This window comes from Bombyx mori, chromosome 16, assembly GCF_030269925.1.
Source record: "Bombyx mori chromosome 16, ASM3026992v2".
Taxonomy (NCBI): domain Eukaryota; kingdom Metazoa; phylum Arthropoda; class Insecta; order Lepidoptera; family Bombycidae; genus Bombyx; species Bombyx mori.
Genome location: NC_085122.1, coordinates 10,789,029 through 10,808,969, shown reverse-complemented (window position 1 = coordinate 10,808,969; position 19,941 = coordinate 10,789,029). Strand labels below are relative to the sequence as shown.

At 47.9% G+C, this 19,941-nt stretch overlaps 1 protein-coding gene across 1 annotated transcript in view; it reads right to left on the bottom strand.

Moving 5' to 3' along the window:
• Window positions 1-2,334: 2,334 nt before the first annotated feature.
• Window positions 2,335-19,941, bottom strand: part of LOC101741902 (TWiK family of potassium channels protein 7) — a 103,466-nt gene continuing 85,859 nt past the window's right edge. Inside the window, exons 2-3 of the mRNA XM_038016400.2 lie at window positions 4,490-5,143; window positions 2,335-3,544 (exon numbers count right to left, since the gene is read on the bottom strand). Of these exons, the coding sequence (XP_037872328.1) occupies window positions 2,814-3,544; window positions 4,490-5,033 (1,275 nt within the window). The 5' untranslated portion in view covers window positions 5,034-5,143 and the 3' untranslated portion in view covers window positions 2,335-2,813. The remainder of the gene's footprint in view (window positions 3,545-4,489; window positions 5,144-19,941) is intronic.

Below are 19,941 nucleotides of genomic sequence, written 5' to 3'. Positions count from 1 at the left end.
TTGGAATTTACTTGACTGACTTTTCTGTTGGGAGTTTTTCATAAAATGCGGTACAGCTTGTTCGGGTCACGGGATAGTTTCAAAAACCTCGTTCTGTCAGAGGTTTGTGTACAATCTGTTTGTTTTCACAGCGGTGCCGTGACCTGTTATTGTCAGGGCGACCTGAATTTGACGCTAGACTTCGTGAGTGGCAAGTTGTGTTTGCCGAAGTAAAATTAAAAGGTTGAAAGGTCGTCGTGGCGTTTCACATTGCGTAATCAAAGATTTATTTGACATGGAGATGCTCTTATTTTTTTATAAGTCAAAGCAGTGTGTAGTGTGGGAAAATTGCAACAATTTTTTTTTTCCTGCCTAAGCTGGAGCGGCTATTCCAGCGTAACCGTGGCTAGTAGGTGACCTCACGGGGCTCAAACCTGACGACGATGCTAGCACGAACCCTAGCAAGAGCCGTGCTTCGCAGAATCTACCACCGGATCGGAATCGCGACCCACTGAGAAGATCCGGCGAGAAACTCAGTGGGCTGTGTCTGAGAGTTAATTTACTCGTCAAGCCTTTCCCGTCGCTTGCGACGAAAGGCTCGACGAGAACGGTGACCGGTGCTTGAAGTACCTAAAAGCACCGTTAGTGGATCGGGAGGATCCGAGATGACGTGATTGCAATTAAACCACATTGATTATAGTCGCTTTACCACTGGCTACTCAACCGTATCATGCGGCGCAACTGTAGCAGAATCCAAATATTATATTTCAGTACGGTTTCATAATGTACAAAATTATTAAAACGGCAAATTACTCGTCAGCTAAATGATATCATATTATTCCAAGCTTCTAGCGGGGATTTAATCGCTCGTGCTCGGAACTTCATTTTAGTCATTAAATTTATAAAATAAAAACTTGGAACTAGAAAAATAATATTTGAAGTAAGACATTGAATTTGATCCATTGGCGCCGCAACAAGAGGCGAATTCTCCAGGACATAGGTATTTCATCTGTAAAATGTAGTCTGATCGCATACTTATAATTACCACGACGAGAATTATCTTTAGATTCCAGCCAGCGATTACTCATAATGATGTTATTGGAATGAATGTGTTATATTCCAATCCGTTGGTCTGATCAGATTCATAACCCCCTTGATTCCACTGTCTGCAATGCTCTCCGAGTAGCCGATGATTAAGATGGTACAGCATCTAGAAAACTAAAGTCATGGATGGAGGTGACAACGACCCTCAACGATCCTCACGAAGACTATATTACAAAATATTGCTTGTTAAATTTTTGCTGTAGAATAATTGCAATCGTGTTTAGATAATAAATTATTGCATAATCGATGATAATAGTCACTGCAGCCACGATGACTTTTCATTATTTGTCCTTTGCGATTTTTTTCTGCTTAAATTTCTCTAATTTCTCCTTAAAACCTATTTAGAGGACTAGAAGCAGAAGTATAACTTTATTTGGTACATAGACTGATACCGCTGTCCTATTTCTGAAGTAAAGTAGTCGTTGTGTTTTAGTATCTCAAACGAGGCGACGGTATTCCCGATGAGATTTAGTCCTCGTGGCCTGCGAGAAATCTGGTGCATTCGTAAATAGCAATGCGACTATGCCAGTGTTCGAATCCCACAGGCGGGTACCAATTTGCCTGACGAAATACGTGCTTCAAAAATGTTCACGAATGAGTTCTACAGTGAAGGAAATAACACGGTGTAATAAAAATCAAACTCACTAAAACTATAATTTGCGTAATTACTGGTAGTGGGGCGTCATTTCAGCCCGCGCGGGTAGGTACCACCATGCGTTTCGGTTTGAAGGGCCCAGTTGTACTGAAAAACGGATACTTAGAGCTGATGTCTCGCGGTGGGCGGTGGCATTACACATTAACACTAGCTGAGCCGTGATGTGGTCAACCCATCTTAACAATAACAAACTTAAAAAATATGTCTATGGACCTCGAATGATCGTTTATTATCAGTCAAAAAATATATAGGAAAACTGTTGACAGCTTGACGATGGCTGCGGTTAATCGCCTATTGATTTTTGAACTTGTTTTAGATAACATATGTATAAATTCAGTTTTATTATCAATGGTACGGAAGGATTTATAGGGAACGGGAAGTGTTATGCATCTATTTATTCAGCTTGTGTGCGCAAGTTGTGTTTACTGATTATTGGATCAATCAGTTCGGTTTTGTGATCATAGTATATAATTTATAGTCAATATTTAGGCTTCGATTGAATTTTAACTATTTTATTGAAGAAATCTTATATTTTCGCAAACGTTTTGCAGCTCTATTCGTTTTTCTTCGTGATGTAACAAAATAAACAACAACACTTTAATTAAAAAAGGTTTATATTTACTCATATAACAAACCGTGTCCAAATCAACAATTCTACGACTATCTTCAGCGTTCGTCGTTGTCACATAAAAACGTCATCCGCCAAAGCTTTGCTCGGCGGTCTGTCATCCTCAAACGTCACCATTTTATCTCTATTTTTAACACTCGATTTCGCCTCATGACTTTTACCACTAAACGGCGCCAAATCGTATAGGTCGCCTCCAGTTCCACTCAGATTAAATTCACTCAGACTTCTCGGAACAAAATACTCGACGCACTTCTCCGCGTGACCCGCTGACCGTCGCACAGGCGTGTTCCGTTGGAAGCTCTCCTCACCGTAGTTCGAAGATTTCCGCCTTGGAAGACTATTGAACTTGGTCGGGTTCGATCCGTCTATTTTGAAGGTCACCTGCTGGCGTTTTTCAGTGCAAGTCGGGAAACTAGCAGACGGCCCCGCGTCGGCCGTGTCTTTATGTCAGGAAACAATTGACATAGGTATTTTATCATCGCATATCTTCTCCACGCTGTGCACGGCTCGAGATTTCGCAGTTCCCGTACATAATGTCGTAAATTTCTTTAACATCGTACTCATGTCTTCTTGTATGAGATTAAAACACATAGCTATTATTACGATACCCACTAAAATGTAAATGCAGCACACGCCTACAGCTATATCTTCAGCCTTGGGAGAAACGGTGCTGGCATACAACCCTGGTTTCAAGTCACCAAAACCTATGGTTGCCAAACTTGCGAATGAAAAGAAACATCCGTCCATGAAGTCCCATTTCTCTGTCGTGTGGAATACAAAGGAGCCTAATCCTATATAAAGTACGATTAGAAAGAAACTAAGAATAATTGGCACACGAGTGTGGTCCCGACACGTCCAATGATAGCCACCACTAAAATTATCTAAATTTAACGCAGCTTGAAAAGGGGTCCGCTTTTGTTGTTCGCCACTGTACTTCTCCCTTTTATCTTTACTGCACTCGCCTTGAACAGAGTGTCGGTTCAAGCAGTCTGCTTTGGTGTGGAAGCTGTCGCTGTTCTGGCTCGATGGGCAGATCTTCGAATAAAGCACTCGGAAGTTTCGGGCCAGTGCTTCGCCGATAGTGGAGAGATACAGCATAATTATGGGAATGCCGATGCAAGCATAGACCACAGCAACCATTTTCCCCACTGATGATTTAGGAGTGACGTTTCCATGGCCTGAAATCATCATCAAAACTATATTTTGTGAACTAAACCAGTTCAATTATTTTTTGGGAATGTTATTAAAACCTTCTTTTTTTATAATTTATGTTTTATTGGTTGGTGTTGGTGTTGAGTGGGTAAGTGACTTTGTGACATGATGTCAAGGACCCAATTGAAAGTGCATTACTTCGCAAAAGTAAGCCGGGATATATTACCAACATAGGTCATCATGCTTAAAATATCATCAATTAATGACAAATAATACTCAGAAATTACTGTCGCCCATTCTTCTGTTAAGTATATACTAAATACAACAGTGTGAAAATACCTTATGAACGCGTGTTAGTTACGTATCTACTTAGAAATAATGACACCTGTCTTAGAATTTGAAAACCGGCTTAGTCACTTGACATTATAAATTCATATGGTTCTCCATCCATCAAGTCAATATACAAACATAAGTCCAATGCTCTTTATAATTTGATTTACTCTGTTTCTAGTGAGATATACGAATATTCTTAATATGTTTTTACTATATCTATGGTGTGATGGATGGCAAGCAAATATAGGGCATTTAACAAATCTATATCGTATAGCCAGCCATAACGATAAATTTTTCAGCGTTTTGTTTGTGACAATAGTTTTTTATCTTACACATATTATGAACTAAAACTATTTTCGTTACCAATTTTTTTATTATTTGTTATGCTATTGCTCTTTTTGGTGTGATTAGACTGATAAGCTATCATTGTCATCATAGCGTATTTTAGTACCATTAGAGTTCATTACTCTGGATTAAGAGCCTCGAATCATTTTAAAAGACTGTAATTATTATCTTGAGACAAGAACTTCGGTCGTGTCGTTAATAGTTTTTCGACAAAATTTCAATGGATACTAAATCAATGTAGGATCCACACATACTATCGCTAATCTTATATTTACTAGTACACGTAAACTTACCAATCGTCGTGATCAAAGTCAAGGCATAAAGGAAACTATTTGAAAATGTCCATCTGTAGTCGGATTCGTGATCAAAGGTTAGCTTATTGTCCAACAGTACGCCGCCGCGCATGCTCTTTATAAGAACCTTTTGGAAATCCATTAACTCTTTAGCAGCTAATTTGGTCCAGTTCTCCTTGTACAAAATGTTTAGGTCTTCAGTTATAGACCATAACTTTTCGACTGTCTTCGATCTAATATCGTTGCTGACAGTCTGAGGCTGACTGAGGTTTGGTTTTGAGGCAGCAACTGCTGTTTCCTCTGTGACTGTGTTGCCTTCTATTGCAAGAAAAAGAAAGCCACCTAGGAGGTTGTAAGTTAGAACCAGGAAACATATCGCAAGACAGGTGAGAGGAGAAGCCCTTCGCTTGTGAACACATCGGCAGCAGAATAGCCTTGAGTCATCTATACCTCTTCTTGTAAAACAGCATTTCGGTTCTTCCATAAAACTTGCATCGTTGCTATAATTTCGCTTAGACAGTTCCCGACTGCCGTCTTCAAGCATCGTGCGGTTTTATTGAGACATGCTACTCCTTCACCGTACTTTGTATTTTTTGTGGTGTCTTCTCTTCTTTAGTCTTGGCATTCTATCTCCTTTTCAGGTGTAACAGGAATCTGAAACAATGAACAATGTTAAATTATGGAGTGCACATCTCGCCTTTATGGTGGATTCAGCTAGTTACTTAAGTGATGATCGTGGTTTCACCCCATGGCACGGTTTTCTTCACTAGACATTGGAAATACAGGACTGTTTCTTATGACGATCTTTGGGAAACCTATGTCCCATAGTAGATGTATTTTGGCTAATAACGATGGTGGATCCACAGATTTCTTTGTATTTGTATATTAAATTCTTTTTTTTTAATTCTAGACGTGGAAAAGAGTCAACCTGCTTTAAATCTGGTATGAGACTTAACAATATGAGAAATGATTCAAAGAGTCAGTGGTCTAATGCATAGACGTTTGGTGTATCAGTAGCATTAGGTTATTTGACTATGCCGATGCCTATGCTTATGACCGATGCTCAAGTCCTGTATTCGTCTTTATTGTTGACATTACTGGTGGTAGGACCTCTTGTGAGTCCGCACGGATAGGTACCACCACCCTTTCTATTTCTGCCGTGAAGCAGTAATGCGTTTCGGTTTGAAGGGTGGGGTGGCCGTTGTAATTATACTGAGATCTTAGAACTTATATCTCAAGGTTGGTGGCGCATTTACGTTGTAGATGTCGATGGGCTCCAGTAACCCCTTAACACCACCAGGTGGGCTGTGAGCTGGTCCACTCATCTAAGCAATAAATAAATAAAACTTTGTGCTTGCACAAATAGGAACTAATATCTGACTTATTTTAGCCACAAAAAGGTGATGCATCCAGGGTTGAAGGTGACGATAGCGTTATCATAATATAAATGTATCAAGTAGATATATGATAGCGCATCCAAAAACTTCAGTAACCACTACGAATTCATCTTTCCCCCCATGGATAGTATCTTGCAGAAGATCCCTTACGAGGCAATAAAAAAAAACACAAAATTATTAGATATTAATTATAACAAAAAAAACAGCTTGATCCACAAAACGAAAAGTCATAAAACTTTTATGATTGAATTCTGTTTACGATGTAATAAAGTTGTATACCAATTCGTTATATTAGTTTTAGCTTTAACTATTTATATATTCTAAACACAACTTAATACACTTAACGTATCAAACAATTGAAATAAATATCTTTGTAAAGATCGCAAATATTCGAAATGTTTCTTTTAAGTGCAACATAATTAATTACAATAATTATAAAAATCAACCGTTATTTTGTATTATTTAGTCTATTTAATTTATGTTCCAACTCTTCGAAACATTTTGATCTATGTGGAAAACTGGGTGATAGTAGTCCACGTTGTAGTATCAACGGAATTTGGAACAAATTCACATCAAATTAACTATTAAAACATCCATCTACATACATTGAAAGGTTAGAAAATATCACAAATAAAACTTTGCACAAACTAGTTCAATCCAGATATCATTCCTATGGAAACAAATTTAAACTTTTAATCGATAATAGTACAATATGCATTCCTAAGGATTTATCGGTATGTATTCATATTAATGCAAAACCATATTCGATAATAACTAAGTTTGAAGCTTTATCGCACCAAAGAACATTGACAAAGGAATGCTGAGCCGACCATTCAGGTCATATATTAGTCTGTAAACTCTAGACCCTATTCCAATTTCCTTTGAACGTGAGTTCCAAGTTATGAAGCTTAAGCTTTACAGTTCGATTGACTGGATATATTGATCTATAATATATATATAATATAGTACACCGGAATCTAAGTCCATTAGGGCATACGTTTATGGAAATTTAATTAAAAATTAAACATGGCATGTAGATTGCTTGGAGTGGACAGATCTACTTATGTTTGTTCTGGATCAAATAATCTTGAATTATAAAAATAATAATTTGAATATATTTATTACTAGTTATACACGAATCGCTTTGCTGGCCAATCTTTGATTTGACTTTGATCCGATCGCTACTAGACTTCACAGAATCACTAGACCAAACTGAAGATTTCTTGACAAATTTTATCGAAATCGGTCCAGCGGTTTCAGAATCTACAGGGAGCATACATAGGATAGAAGAGAATAAATTTAAATACAGCTTTTAATCAATAGATATGAAGAGATACGAAGCATTTATGCGATATATTTTATATATTGAACATTTGTATTAAGCTTCTCTTGTTTCTCGACCGCTATGTAATGTTTTAAAACAAGCCGGCACTGATTTAGTCTTATTCCTGGTATTCCCACCGTCCAAGGTTGGCGACATACCTCACCTACCTTTAAAATTAATAAAAAAGCATACCTCAAAAGCATAGCGACCATGACTTATGCTGCAACTACTAGTCCTCCACCACTATCCAAATGTTTAGACTTATTTAGCTGGCCATCCAAAATTTAAAAATGCATGAACCTATATTTTTATTATAACACTGCCGACAGCCAAAACAAAACCAACAAACCTAAACTTTAGGTGTAATTTTCTGGACATTCCCTCTGGGAGATAAGAAGCTCGGTAGTCTTTCCTTGAATATTTATGGGCAACATGACACCATACCTTTATATATTACACGTGTAAACTCGAATAAAGGCTGCGACCCTTTTCTTTACTTGTCTCATGGGTTTCACTTTCAGGCTTAAATAGATATACCTCGATGAAAGAAACATTATTTTTGTGCGCACATTTCGTATTTAGACTAACAGACTTAAATCTCCAACCGTGCCAATCAATATTAGAAGAAAGAGAAAACTATAGATGATTAAACATAAAGTTGAGAATATATTGTTGGGAGGTGCTGCATGGAAATAAGGTGACTTTTTTTGTAACTGGACTATTAGACCAGTTGGGTGATTAGAAGTCTGTCTATTAAATTTTAGATCAACTAATTTTATTTTCATAGAAGGCCCGACTATACGGCGTGGCTTTTATAACCGTCGATCGGACGTAAGAAAATCAGCAGTTTAACAGCAAATCCGCTTCTTACCAAGGTATTTTCGCAATCATTGGCAACAACCGAGGTTATTTACGTCGGTACATTTAAAGGATTGAACACGGCGTATAATCAAAAACCTTTAACATCGAATTTGGCTAAGTACATAATATAAGTTTCATTACTGTTTTCATCTATATATTAATACGTGAAGCAAAAACTTTATATCCCTTTTTACGAAAATTGCGCGGACGGAGGAGTATGAAATTTTGCACACTTATAGAGAATATAGAGAAGAAGTGCACAATGCTAATATTTTTTCAAACTAATGCATAAAAGATACATTAAATCAATAAAGAAAATATTACACACACTACATACCATGTATTTGACGCACACACGCATGCATACTATTTATTGTCAAACTTTTGTTCTTGGCGTCTGTTGTCAGATTGAGAATAGATTAAATATTGTTGTTAATATTTTTTACAGTGTAGTCTTGGCGAAGTTTTTGATTATAGAAGTATAAAATACAATCATAATAGTGTACAAACTTACAATTCCAATTAATTATAGTCGAATTTCGACTACTGCGGGACCTCTAGTTTTATAAAACAGGCCATTATAACTAATCTGTTGTTTATTTATACATATAATTCATTTCTCGAACTTGCAGTGTTTGACAATTAATCTTGCTTGTCTTTATTTAAAGGGAGGAGTGATTAGCGCCTCAATCGTTACAGGGGGATAGTATAGCATTTGTTAATTTAATATACGCAACGTGAAGCATTTTGACGCAACAGCAATGTGTTCTTGATAATGAAGTCGTTTACGAATTTAAACCAACAAAACTCAGGGCAATATTAACTTTGGCATACTCTCATACAGTGTATTTTTTATCCCAACATATTTAAAGTAATACGTAGCATGAAAAACTAAAATGTGATACCCACGGTTTTTCCATTTCAAATTCTGTGTCAGACTGTTAGATAGACTGCAACAAAAGGCTTCCGTTCAGACCCTTTGAGCAAGCTTAAGTTCTAGACAACAATGCTTTTACGCTACCAACGATAAAAAGGTATAGCGTTAGTGACAATACCTTACAAGGACCTTGCTTTTTCATATGTTCACGTATTTCTATCATTGCTAGTAATCAATTTATCTTGATAATTTTAAAAGATTTCCAAAAAAATTGCCTGTGTGGCCTTAGAATATTACTTTACTTTCGTCCTGTATTTCATAAAGGACGACTCAGGCATTCATCGGCAAATTGGCAATGGCGTTTTCTGCCATTGTACCAGCGTAATGCGATCGCCAACCGACTTTTAGTGGGGGCAGAGTATTTAAGTTCATGCTTTATATTGTAAATAAACCCAAATTAGACATCTCCGAAAATAAAGCGAACTAGTAAAATTTAAATTGATTATATTTTTCTAAATATGTTAATTATCAGTAAACGAATATGATGTAAAGTCTTCTGACATGTCTACGACCTAACCTCGGTCACAATTCCGTCACTGTCTTACTCCATCTATTACCATTGCCTTGCTAAGTGTACACCCCAAATCCATTTCAGATCTGCTACTCTCTTACCGGAAAGTAACCGAAAATTTAATTATCTGATCTGGAAGGTAGAATTGCTGAATTGGTTGAAAAACAATTAAGACTTACGAACGTGAATCATTCTACTAACATGCTTTTAAAAGTTTTTTCAGAAACCTTTAAATGTGTATCAATACAATGTCACTATGAAGAGCCGTAGTCAAAATGAACTTACCTAACTCTTAGCGCCCGGGACACCAGTGCTACGAGGCCCCGATTGTTTAGTGCTGTACAATTGTGTGTGCCCAAGTGTGTGCGTGTTTAATCTGGAGTTGCTGTCTCGGAGCGGAAACGCCCCGAACAGTGAGACGAAGGACCCGGGAACAGGTAAGTGGATCGACACTTCTTTCCTTAAACGATTAGTTTAATACGGGTAGGTGTCGACCAGCCTGTGTAAGCTGCGTTACCGTTTTATTTGAATATAAAACCGGCGAACGTTAGCGCCACCGAGTCTGGCCCTCCTGTGTCATTCCCAGTCCTCTCCTACCCTTCGGGGCTAGGCGGGGCGGTCGCTAAACCCGATAAGCTGGTCCAATGGACTACCAAGTAGTCCAGGGTTATTGACGTTGGAACCCCCTACCGATAGTTAGTTTAAGTTAGTCGTAGCGTTAATGTCCTTTTGGTTTATTTTATCTTGATTACGTAGTAAATTTAAATTTAAATTCTAACAATACAATAGTAATTAATTCATTTTATTTCATATTAAATATTAACCTACCCGTTATTAATTAAAACTAGTGGCGCTGCTGTAGTTTCTTTTTATATATAATATTAAATTCTTTTTTCATTTCTACCCACTTTAAGTGTTATATTTTATTTTACCAAATATTACAATCATCGTAATTCTGTTATTCTGGCCTTCCGGCCGACTATCATAAGTGGTCACCCATTTATGTTACATTGATTGAGTTAACTTTTATTATTCTTTTTCATTCCTTCAGTTGTGTTAGCGATAGTAGGGTCTGGAGGGGTGTTCCCGTCACATTTGTTTATTTGTTTTCTTTATTAATTCATTAGTTAGTTTAAAATTCTTGATAACTGTTATTCTTATTTTATTTCCATTCTATTTTATAGTATTAGTTAATAATAGGTTGGAGTTCATGATTCCCCTACCAGTAATTGTCTTACTGGTTAAGGGACTCAAGTATAACGGGTAAGTACCTTACATAAACTCTTTAATTAATTATAGGGAATTATAGTTTAATTTTTATTAGTTATATACAGTTAATAGTAGAATCCGGAGTAAGAACCTACCGGCTCTGCTGTCGCTGACGGGATTTCAGCTGAAGCTGAATGAATTGATTATTGATCCCTGTAGTAGTAGTTTATTGTTATTTTGACTTAATTCTTTTATTTTACATTTATTACGTTAGTAAATTTCTTTTAGTACTGACTTTGACTAATTAGTTTCTTTTTATTAAATATAGTTCCGTAATAGTCAAGTAGTAAGTAGTGACTGTAATTGCTGGTCGGCCGGGGAACCAGTGAACCAGTGAACTAGTAGGGTAGTAACATTTAGTCAACCGTTGAGACGGGGTACCAATGACCTCATAGCCATAAAAAACCAGCAAGATCATGTCGAGGGGGAACTCACCCCCAAATACCAGCACACCCGGCCCGTCTCATAGGGGACGTCAGGCGATGCCCGATTTACGTACCAGACCGATACCTGCTATCCGTATGGCCCCGATGGGTCCTCGGTTGGACAATTCGTCCGGGTCTTCGGCTGCGGCCGAGGGGGCCCCGAGGATCGGTCCGGTGGAAAGTATCTTTCCTCCGTCGACCGATCCCTCTGGGGCCTCTCGGCCGCGGAAGAAGGCCAGGTCCGAGTCTGACCGAGGCTCATCGGGTGACCAAGACAAGCGCCCGCGAATAGGCCCTTCCTCCAGGTCGGAGGGAGAATAAAGCGTGACCACATCCACAGACCACTCCTCTACTGAGTCTGTAACTCCTTCCTCATCTAGATCTGCTTCCCCCTCTGGGAGTCCAATCCCAGATCAACCCGTACCCAAGCCTAGGGCTCCCGCCAGGACAGGGACTGCTCCTAGGCAATTAAGAACCCCTCCTCATTCTCCTTCCCCAATCTTGTCCCCAATCCCGGTGGACTCTACCCGAGGTGCCCCCGCCCTAAGCGGCACGGCGGGTAACCTGGACTCTACCAGGTATATGGACCTAGAGTCCACCAGACCACATCACGCCCCTAAGCCTAACCCCATTCCCTCTACCTCCTATGCTGCCATGGCAGCTAGGCCGAGTATTCCTTCCACCCAGAGGACATCCCAATCCTCTCATGTCCCTCCCCCGAGGCCGAAGGGTCGTGCCCAAGAGGAGCTGCGCCGACATCCGCCAATAATGGTGGAGGCCCTCCCTAATTGGTCCCGCCACATGGCGGCCATTAGGGAGCGCCTCGGTCGCGCCCCCTCGGTGCGACCCTTCGGCGCCGGCTTTAGATTCCTGCCGACGTCGGTAGAGGAATACAGGGCGGTCCAGGCCTACCTGTCGGAGGCCTCTGCCAGGGATGGTACCATAAAATGGTACTGCTATGCCCTGACAGGGGAGATTCCGACTAAGGTGGCTGTCCGGGGCCTCCCTGCCGATACTGACGCGGCAGAAGTAACCGATGCCCTGAAGGAGCTGGGGTTTCCGGCTCGTCACGCTAGGTGCATCAGGTCCCAGAGAGGGCGCCCGGGCTGCGTGTTTCACGTAGCCTTGGACCACCTCTCGAAGGACGACCTCGCCCGCCTGTACGCAGTCAATGAACTGCTGTACTTGCCGGGGGTGACGATTGAGGGATGGCGACCAACCCGCGGGCCTGCGCAGTGTCATCGCTGCCAGGCCTTCGGGCACGCCTCCAATAATTGTCACCGAGCGGTCCGCTGCGTTCGATGTGCCGGGGAGCATGTCGTAGCGGACTGCCCGAGGCCGAGGGACGGCCCATTCTCCTGCGCCAATTGCGGGAAAGATCACGCTGCCGTCGACAGGCGGTGCGCGGTCTACCGCAAGAGGGCCAGGATGATGGGAGTAACCGTCCCTCCTCCTGCGCCGTTGGTGCCTCGATCCGGGAACACAGCTCCTCCTTCTGTAGCTCCCATTCCGAAGGGGAAGGGGAAAGGGAAAGGGAAATCTTCCCAACCCCAACCCCCTCCCCCGTCCTTATCCATCCACCCTGCCGTGTCAGTGGAGGCCAATCCATCAGCGGCAACGCTGATGGCTGAAGCCAACGCTCCGCGGCGGGGTATGCCCATTCCTACCCCTCGTGGTCTAAACGCTGCAAGCAGACCGCCCCTCTCACAACGCAGCGCTCCAGCCCGTGCTGGAGTACAAACCCCCCAATTACCAGGTCCTAAAACAAATAAAAACAGGCTTAAAAAACAACAAAAAAAACTAAAGAAGAGAGCGCAACGGGACGCAGTAGCGAACGCTCCTACTGCATCGGCTCCCCCGTCAACAAATTTAGTAATGGAGGTTGATATAAACCCCCCCATCGACCCTTCGCAACCGGCTTCAATACCGGAAACGACCCCACTGCCTCAGGCCCAACCAGCCATCTCGGGCACATCTCAGCCCCCCCTCCCCCCCCGCCCTCAGCGCGAGCGCCGCAGCGGTCGACAGGCCTCCCAGCCTGCCGGCTTTGCTGCATGGCTGCTGGCGCTCTGGGAGAACTTGGCCGAGGTGATCTCCGGAGTGATCCGCGAGATCGCCTCGGGCGCTAGCCCTGTCGGGGCTATCCTGTCGGGGTTCTACCAGCTGATAGCGAGGCTCAATGGCTAGCCAAGAGCTTCGCGTCATCTATTGGAACCCCGACGGGATAAGATCCCGGAAAAACGAGCTATTGGTCCTCGCCCGGGAGTACAACCCTGAGGTTTTACTGCTGGGGGAGACCATGTTAAGTCCTCAGGTTGAGTTCAGGATTCCCAACTATTTCATGTATCGACGTGACGAGCTTACCCCTGCCGGGCGGCCGTTCAGGGGCACTGCGGCCCTCGTCAGGCGGGACGTGGTGCATGATCAGTTGGATTTGCTGTCCTTCTCATCGACACGATCGGTCGGTGTGAGGGTACACACCTCGGGGGGGGATATGCGGATTTATGCCGCGTATAGACCCCCGGGGCCTGAGTTTCACCCTGAGGATATAAGACGGGCCCTGAATTACGACAGCCGCCCAGCTCTGCTGGTCGGGGACCTCAACGCGAAGCACGTCGCGTGGGGCTCCCGACTTAACACAGCAGTGGGCAGGCGGCTGTTAGAAGATGCCGATAGGGGCGACTACTCTGTGGTCGGCCCTGATGAACCCACGCACGTCCCTACCGCCGCCTGATGGGGTCGACGATGCGGCAGTCCGCCTTGTCGACTCCATCAGGGGAGCGATCGACCAGGCGACGACTCTTGTGCCCAGCGGCGGGCCCAGAGGTAGACTCCCGGCCCATCTGAAGGCGATCATTCGCCGGAAGAGGGGCCTGAGGAGGCTCTGGGCGACAACTCGTTGTCCCAGGATCAAGCGCGAGCTTAATGAGTTGGAAGCGGAGTTGGCGGCGAAGATTAGCTCCTTCCGGGGCTACGCGTGGGAGGAACGGATTGAGGAGGCCCGTGAGGACCCCTCTTCTGTGTCCCTCCACCGACTTTGCCGCCAGCTCTCAAATCGGCCTGCCCCGACTTGTCCACTCGTGGACGAGAGGGGCAACCGATGCTTCTCGGCTCAGGCCCGCGCCGATGTCCTGGCCGCAATGCTGGAGCGGCAGTTCGTTCCGAATGACTCTGCACCCTCAGAGGCCGCATTCCACCAATCGGTGGAAGAGAGCGTAGTGAACCTACTCTCCTCCCCGGTGCCTCCGTTGGGAGTTGATGCTTTCATCACTCCCAGTGAATTGCGCCTCTCCATCAAGCGGATGAAGAGGCGCAAGGCGCCGGGTGAGGACGGTATTCCCTCCCTCGCATTCTTCCACTTCCCTGAAACGGTCGTGTCATATATGACACGGCTGTTCAATTCCATTCTGTCCACAGGACACTTCCCGGGAATTTGGAAATTGGGCAAGGTTATCGCCTTGCCCAAACCCGGCAAGGATAGGAGAAATCCCTCCAGTTACCGTCCGATCACCTTGCTGTCGCATGTGGGCAAGTTGTTCGAGAGGCTGCTGCTGAGAAGGGTGTCGCCGCACATCCTTCCCAGACCCGAGTAGTTCGGGTTTCGCAGCGGTCACTCGACAACGCTGCAATTGGTCCGCGTCATGCATCACTTGGCGGATCGGTCCAACGCGCGCCAGTACACGGCCGCAGTCTTTCTCGATATCGAGAAAGCCTTCGACCGTGTCTGGCATGCGGGACTGATCCACAAGCTGGTGCAGAACACGGACCTCCAGCACGCCTACGTGCGACTGCTGGGGTCGTACCTGTAGGGAAGATCCTTCTTTGTCGCGGTCGAGGGCGCCAAGTCGTCGGTGCGCCCAGTCACGGCCGGAGTTCCTCAGGGAAGCGTCCTGGCTCCATTCCTCTACGCTCTCTACACCAACGACATTCCCACGCTCGAGGGTAACCTCCAAGCGTGGGAAGTAGACGTGAAGTTGGCGCTGTTTGCCGACGACAGCGCCTACTTCTCGTCATCCAACGTCCCCTCTGCGGCCATTCTGAGGATGCAGAGGCTTTTGGACTTACTGCCCCAGTGGCTGGACCGATGGAGGGTCGCGGTCAACGTGGGGAAGACTGCGGCTATCCTCTTCGGTCCGGTCCGCACAACAGTCGTCCCGGGACAGCTCAGTCTCCGTGGCGCTAATGTCGAGTTTAGATCCAGCGTCCAGTACTTGGGGGTCGATATCGACCGGAGTTTGAGGATGACCGCCCACGCCAATAAGGCGTTGGCGGCCGCTCGCTGTGCGAGATTCCTCCTCCGGCCGGTGTTGGCCTCTAGGTTGCCGGTCAGGACTAAGCTCGGCATTTATAAGACGTATGTCCGTTCCCGTATCACGTACGCAGCTGAGGCCTGGTATCACCTCATCCCGCAGGGTATGCGGGCGAGGTTACAGGTCCAGCAAAATCTGGCTCTTCGCACGATAGTCGGAGCAGGGCGTTACGTCAGAAATGACGTAATCGCCCGGGATCTGGATGTGGAGTCGCTCGAGGAGTTCATTCGGAGGCTAGCTCGTAATATGTACGAGCGGGCTGACGGTGGACCCCACGAGCATCTCCACAATATAGCTCCCTTGCACGCCAGACCACCTGATGGTCGGGCGCTACCAAGGGAGCTACTGGAACCCCCGGCTATGGTAAGATAGTCGGCTTAATCGGAGTGATATGGGAGTGCTCATAATGAGTGCCCCCATGGGACTGAGCTGTCCACACTCGTCATGTCCCCCCACATCGTTGGGGTGCCCCCTTATGGGGACCCATTTCCCACCCCCGTTGGGTGGACCACTCCCCCGTCTGGGGAGTGTTTAACATCGGTCCCTCCCCGCGATGGTCTTCCCCTTTTGGGGAGCCCAGAACGGGTGAGCGCCAAACTAGTGCCGCGGCTCCTCCTCTGGTTTGTAGAGGTGGGGCCGCGGCATGGGGCCGGTGGCGGGCCCCACGGTTGCTGACTGTTGTCCCTGTTGTATAGAGTAGTTTAGTTAGTTTAGTTTAGTTAGTAGTTAGTTGTAGTTAGATAATAAGGAAAAAAAAAAAAAAAAAAAAAAAAAAAAAAAAAAAAAAAAAAAAAAAAAAAAAAAAAAAAAAAAACAATTAGGAAGCAGAGGACCCCGAGGGACCTGGGCGGGCCCCCCGGCGCGCACTCTGCGTGGCCGGGGGCTCCGTCTGTGGGGGAGTTTTGCTGGACTTCCACCGGGCGCGTCCGTAGGTGGCGGATAACGGGATCCTCTGGGAACAGTCCCACTCCCAGGGGTATCGTCCGATCTTTTTCGTTGCAAGGATTCTTAGGTGTTAGGGAGGTAGGTTAGGTGTAGGTGTAGGGTAGCCTAGTTAGGCTTTGCAACGAAAGAGATCGGATGACGCGGACCAAAACCAGCAGGGGGAGTTGCGGGCTCTCCACGCCCTTCACTCGCTGAAGGGTGTTCCTCCTGGAGACGCTCAGGCTCCCTCTCTCTTCCCCCTTCTTCCCCTTTTTTTTTTGTTTTTGGGTCACGTCCGACCCGTTTCGGACGTAACCCATGGGAGATGGTGGGCCACTTTTGGCCTGCCTTTTGATGGAGTAGTGAGCCGGCGTTGCTTATGCATCTTCCGGCCGCTGGTCGCCATGTCCCCGGCTTCGGCTACAGGGGCACGCCCTCCAGAGGGGGGTACCGGTATACCGGCGTGGCTTCGTGGTTGTTGCTCTTTTGAGCGTCGGGCGGTGGTCTGTCGTGTTGCTCGTTGCACTCGGCGGGCCGCCGGCCAACCCGTAATCCTCACCGCGTGGGGGACGGGGGCCGCTGCCGCGAGGCACGGGGCCGCGAGGACGTAAACCTCTTTAAAAAATGCCCCAATCCTAAGCTCTGGTGCCCGGCGATGGGATGAATGGCTGGAGGGAGTCCAGTCCCGAGGGTACCAACCAGACCCCAGGGGACCGACCCCTGGTTAATCAAAAAGGAAACATGAAAAAAATGGCACCTGTTAAAAATTTATTACCCCAGGAGGGTACCTCCCGCTCCGCGGGGGGAGAATCCCTCCGTGCGGTCGAGTGATCGGCCGCACGCTGCCCCACCGTTTCTGGGGGGGGGAAAACACTGCCACGACGAAGGGGGCGACAACACGGGTCGCGTAAGGGACAGAGTCCCCACCGTGCTGCTGGAGAGGTGCGACAGCCTCATCTCACTACACTCGGCGCGAAGCTCCGTGAGGGGCGACGTGTCCAGTGGGAGGGAGACACCGGCGCTGTTTGCCGATTGTGTTCGGCAGCGGACTCGGCGGAAGCGGAAGTCGGCTCGACAGCCGGCGTCCTCCGCTCCGTCCGATTCCTCGGAGGGCGAGCCTGCCAGTGCCAAATATATGGCGTTGGCGGAAGGGCCGGCGACTGCTGCGGCGTCGCCCGCCACAGGATTTGATTTTGACAAGCCGTCGTCTTGCGGACTGGACGCTGCCTCCTCGGCGCAGTCCAGGGCCGCCTGCAGTGAGACAAAAAATAAAAAAAACAAAATCGGAGAGATCGAGCGCCTTCAGCGGTCCCTGACGTTGGTGGGTCCCTCTGACCCCCTCCGATCTTGTCAAATAGTCGGAGAAATAGTTACGACCATAGCGGCCAAATCAACTGCAGGCCTCAAGGGCTCCGAAGTGTCGGCAATGAAATCGGCGGCCGCCACACTAGAGGAAAGGTTGCAGGACGTCGTGGACCGCACCACAAACGCCGAGACGGCGGGCTTGCGGCAGGAAGTGGCCCTACTGCACGCCCGCCTTGAGCAAGTGTCGACTGAGAATGCGCATCTTCAGTCGGAGAATGGGCAACTTAAAGTGGACATGGCCGAGTTGCGAACGATGGTTGCCGACCTCATCGACCGGCAACGCAGCTCGGCCCCTGTCCCTCCTCCGCCCGAAGTGGAAGGCCTCAGCGAGGCCGAAGAGTTGAGGCGGCAGCTCCTTATACAGGAGGCGCGCAGCTCGAAGGTGGAGCGTGCGCGGCCGCCCCTCGCCCATGAGGCGAAAGGCAGTGCGCCTGTGCCAGCGCCCCGCAGGAGGGTGCAGCCCGCTGTAAAGACATACAGCGGGAAGAAAGCGACACCCGCGCGAGCTCCCACTGCGGCTGCACCTATACCCGCGGCTGCGGGGGTGCCGGCACCCACGGCCCCTGCAAGAAAACCGGCGTCCGCTCCTGCTCCGCCCCAGCCTGTGAAGGCAGGGCCCGGCAGGAGCCGGACAAAGAAGAAGGGAGGCGTCAACGCCGCCAAACCGGCACTGACCCCCCAGCCCCGCCCACTGCCCCCCGCCCCGGCCAACATGGATGAGGCCTGGACGACGGTAGTGCGGAGAGGGCCCAAAAAGGTAGCGGCGCCTGCCGCGCCGCGCCCCAAGCCCGCCCCTGCGGCCACCGCTCCCCGCCAACAGGGTCGAGCGGAGCCGAGGGGTCGAACTGGACGAAGAAGGCCGCGCGCCCCGCGGTCGGCTGCAGTGGTCGTAGAGCTGCTGCCGGCCGCAAAAGAAAAGGGCATCACCTATCACGAGGTGATGACCCGGGCGCGCGGTGGCGTGAATGTGGATGCCCTCGGCGTGGAGGGTGGCCTGAAGGTCCGGCAGACGGCCAACGGGGCCCGCCTGGTAGAGTGCCCCGGCCCGAACACCAACGCCGCGGCCGAAAAATTGGCGGCCCGGCTGAGGGAGATCCTGCCGGACCCCAAGGTGGTGCGCATCGCGCGGCCCGTAAAAATGGCGGAGGTGAAGATTACGGGCCTCGACGAGTGCGCCACGAAGGAGGAGGTCGCCGCGGCCATCGCGTCGCAGGGCAACTGCGCCCTCGCCGACGTCAAAGTCGGGGAGCTCCGGGCAACCTACTCCGGTACCCGGACGGCGTGGGCGCGTTGCCCCATCGCAACGGCGAACCTCCTGGCCACCCCTCCACAGGGTCGGCCTTCAGATAGCCCAGGATGGCTGCGCGTGGGCTGGGTTGTCGCCCACGTGCAACTGCAGGAGAGCAGGCCGTGGCGCTGTCTTCGGTGCTTCGGCACCGGCCACGGCCTCGCCAAGTGCCCCTCGACAGTGGACCGCAGCAACCTGTGCTTCCGCTGCGGCCAACCGGGGCACAAGGCAGCCTCCTGCACCGCAGCCGCGCCGCACTGCGTCTTGTGCGACGCGGCTAAAAGGAAGGCCGACCACCGGGCCGGGGGCCCGGCGTGCAAGTCCACCCCCTCCTCTACAAAAACGAGGAGGGGCGGAAAGAAAAAGAAGCCGGCTGCAACAAGGGCAGCCGGCGAGTCAGTTCCCGCCGCGGCTGTTGTCGAGCCGCAGGGCGGGACAGACGAGGGAGCGATGGACGTAGCCCCGTAATGGGTTGTGTCCATCGCTTCCTTCAAAGTAATTTGAACCACTCCGCCAGGGCACAGGATCTCCTCGTCCACACCATGGCGGAGTGGTCAATCGACGTCGCTGTCGCTGCGGAGCCGTACTTCGTCCCCACCGACCAGGACTGCTGGATGGGGGACGTCGACGGCTCCGTGGCCATTGTGTTGAGACAGTCCGCGGCGTTACCCCCCTTGGAAATGGTGGCCAGGGGACCCGGGTACGTCGCGGCTAGGATCGACGGGACCGTTGTGATCGGGGCGTACTTTTCTCCGAACAGGAGCCTCGCCGAGTTCGAGCGGTTTCTGGGCGGGCTCTGTTGCTGCGTGGGCGCCAAAACCCGCGCGGCTCGCGGACGTGG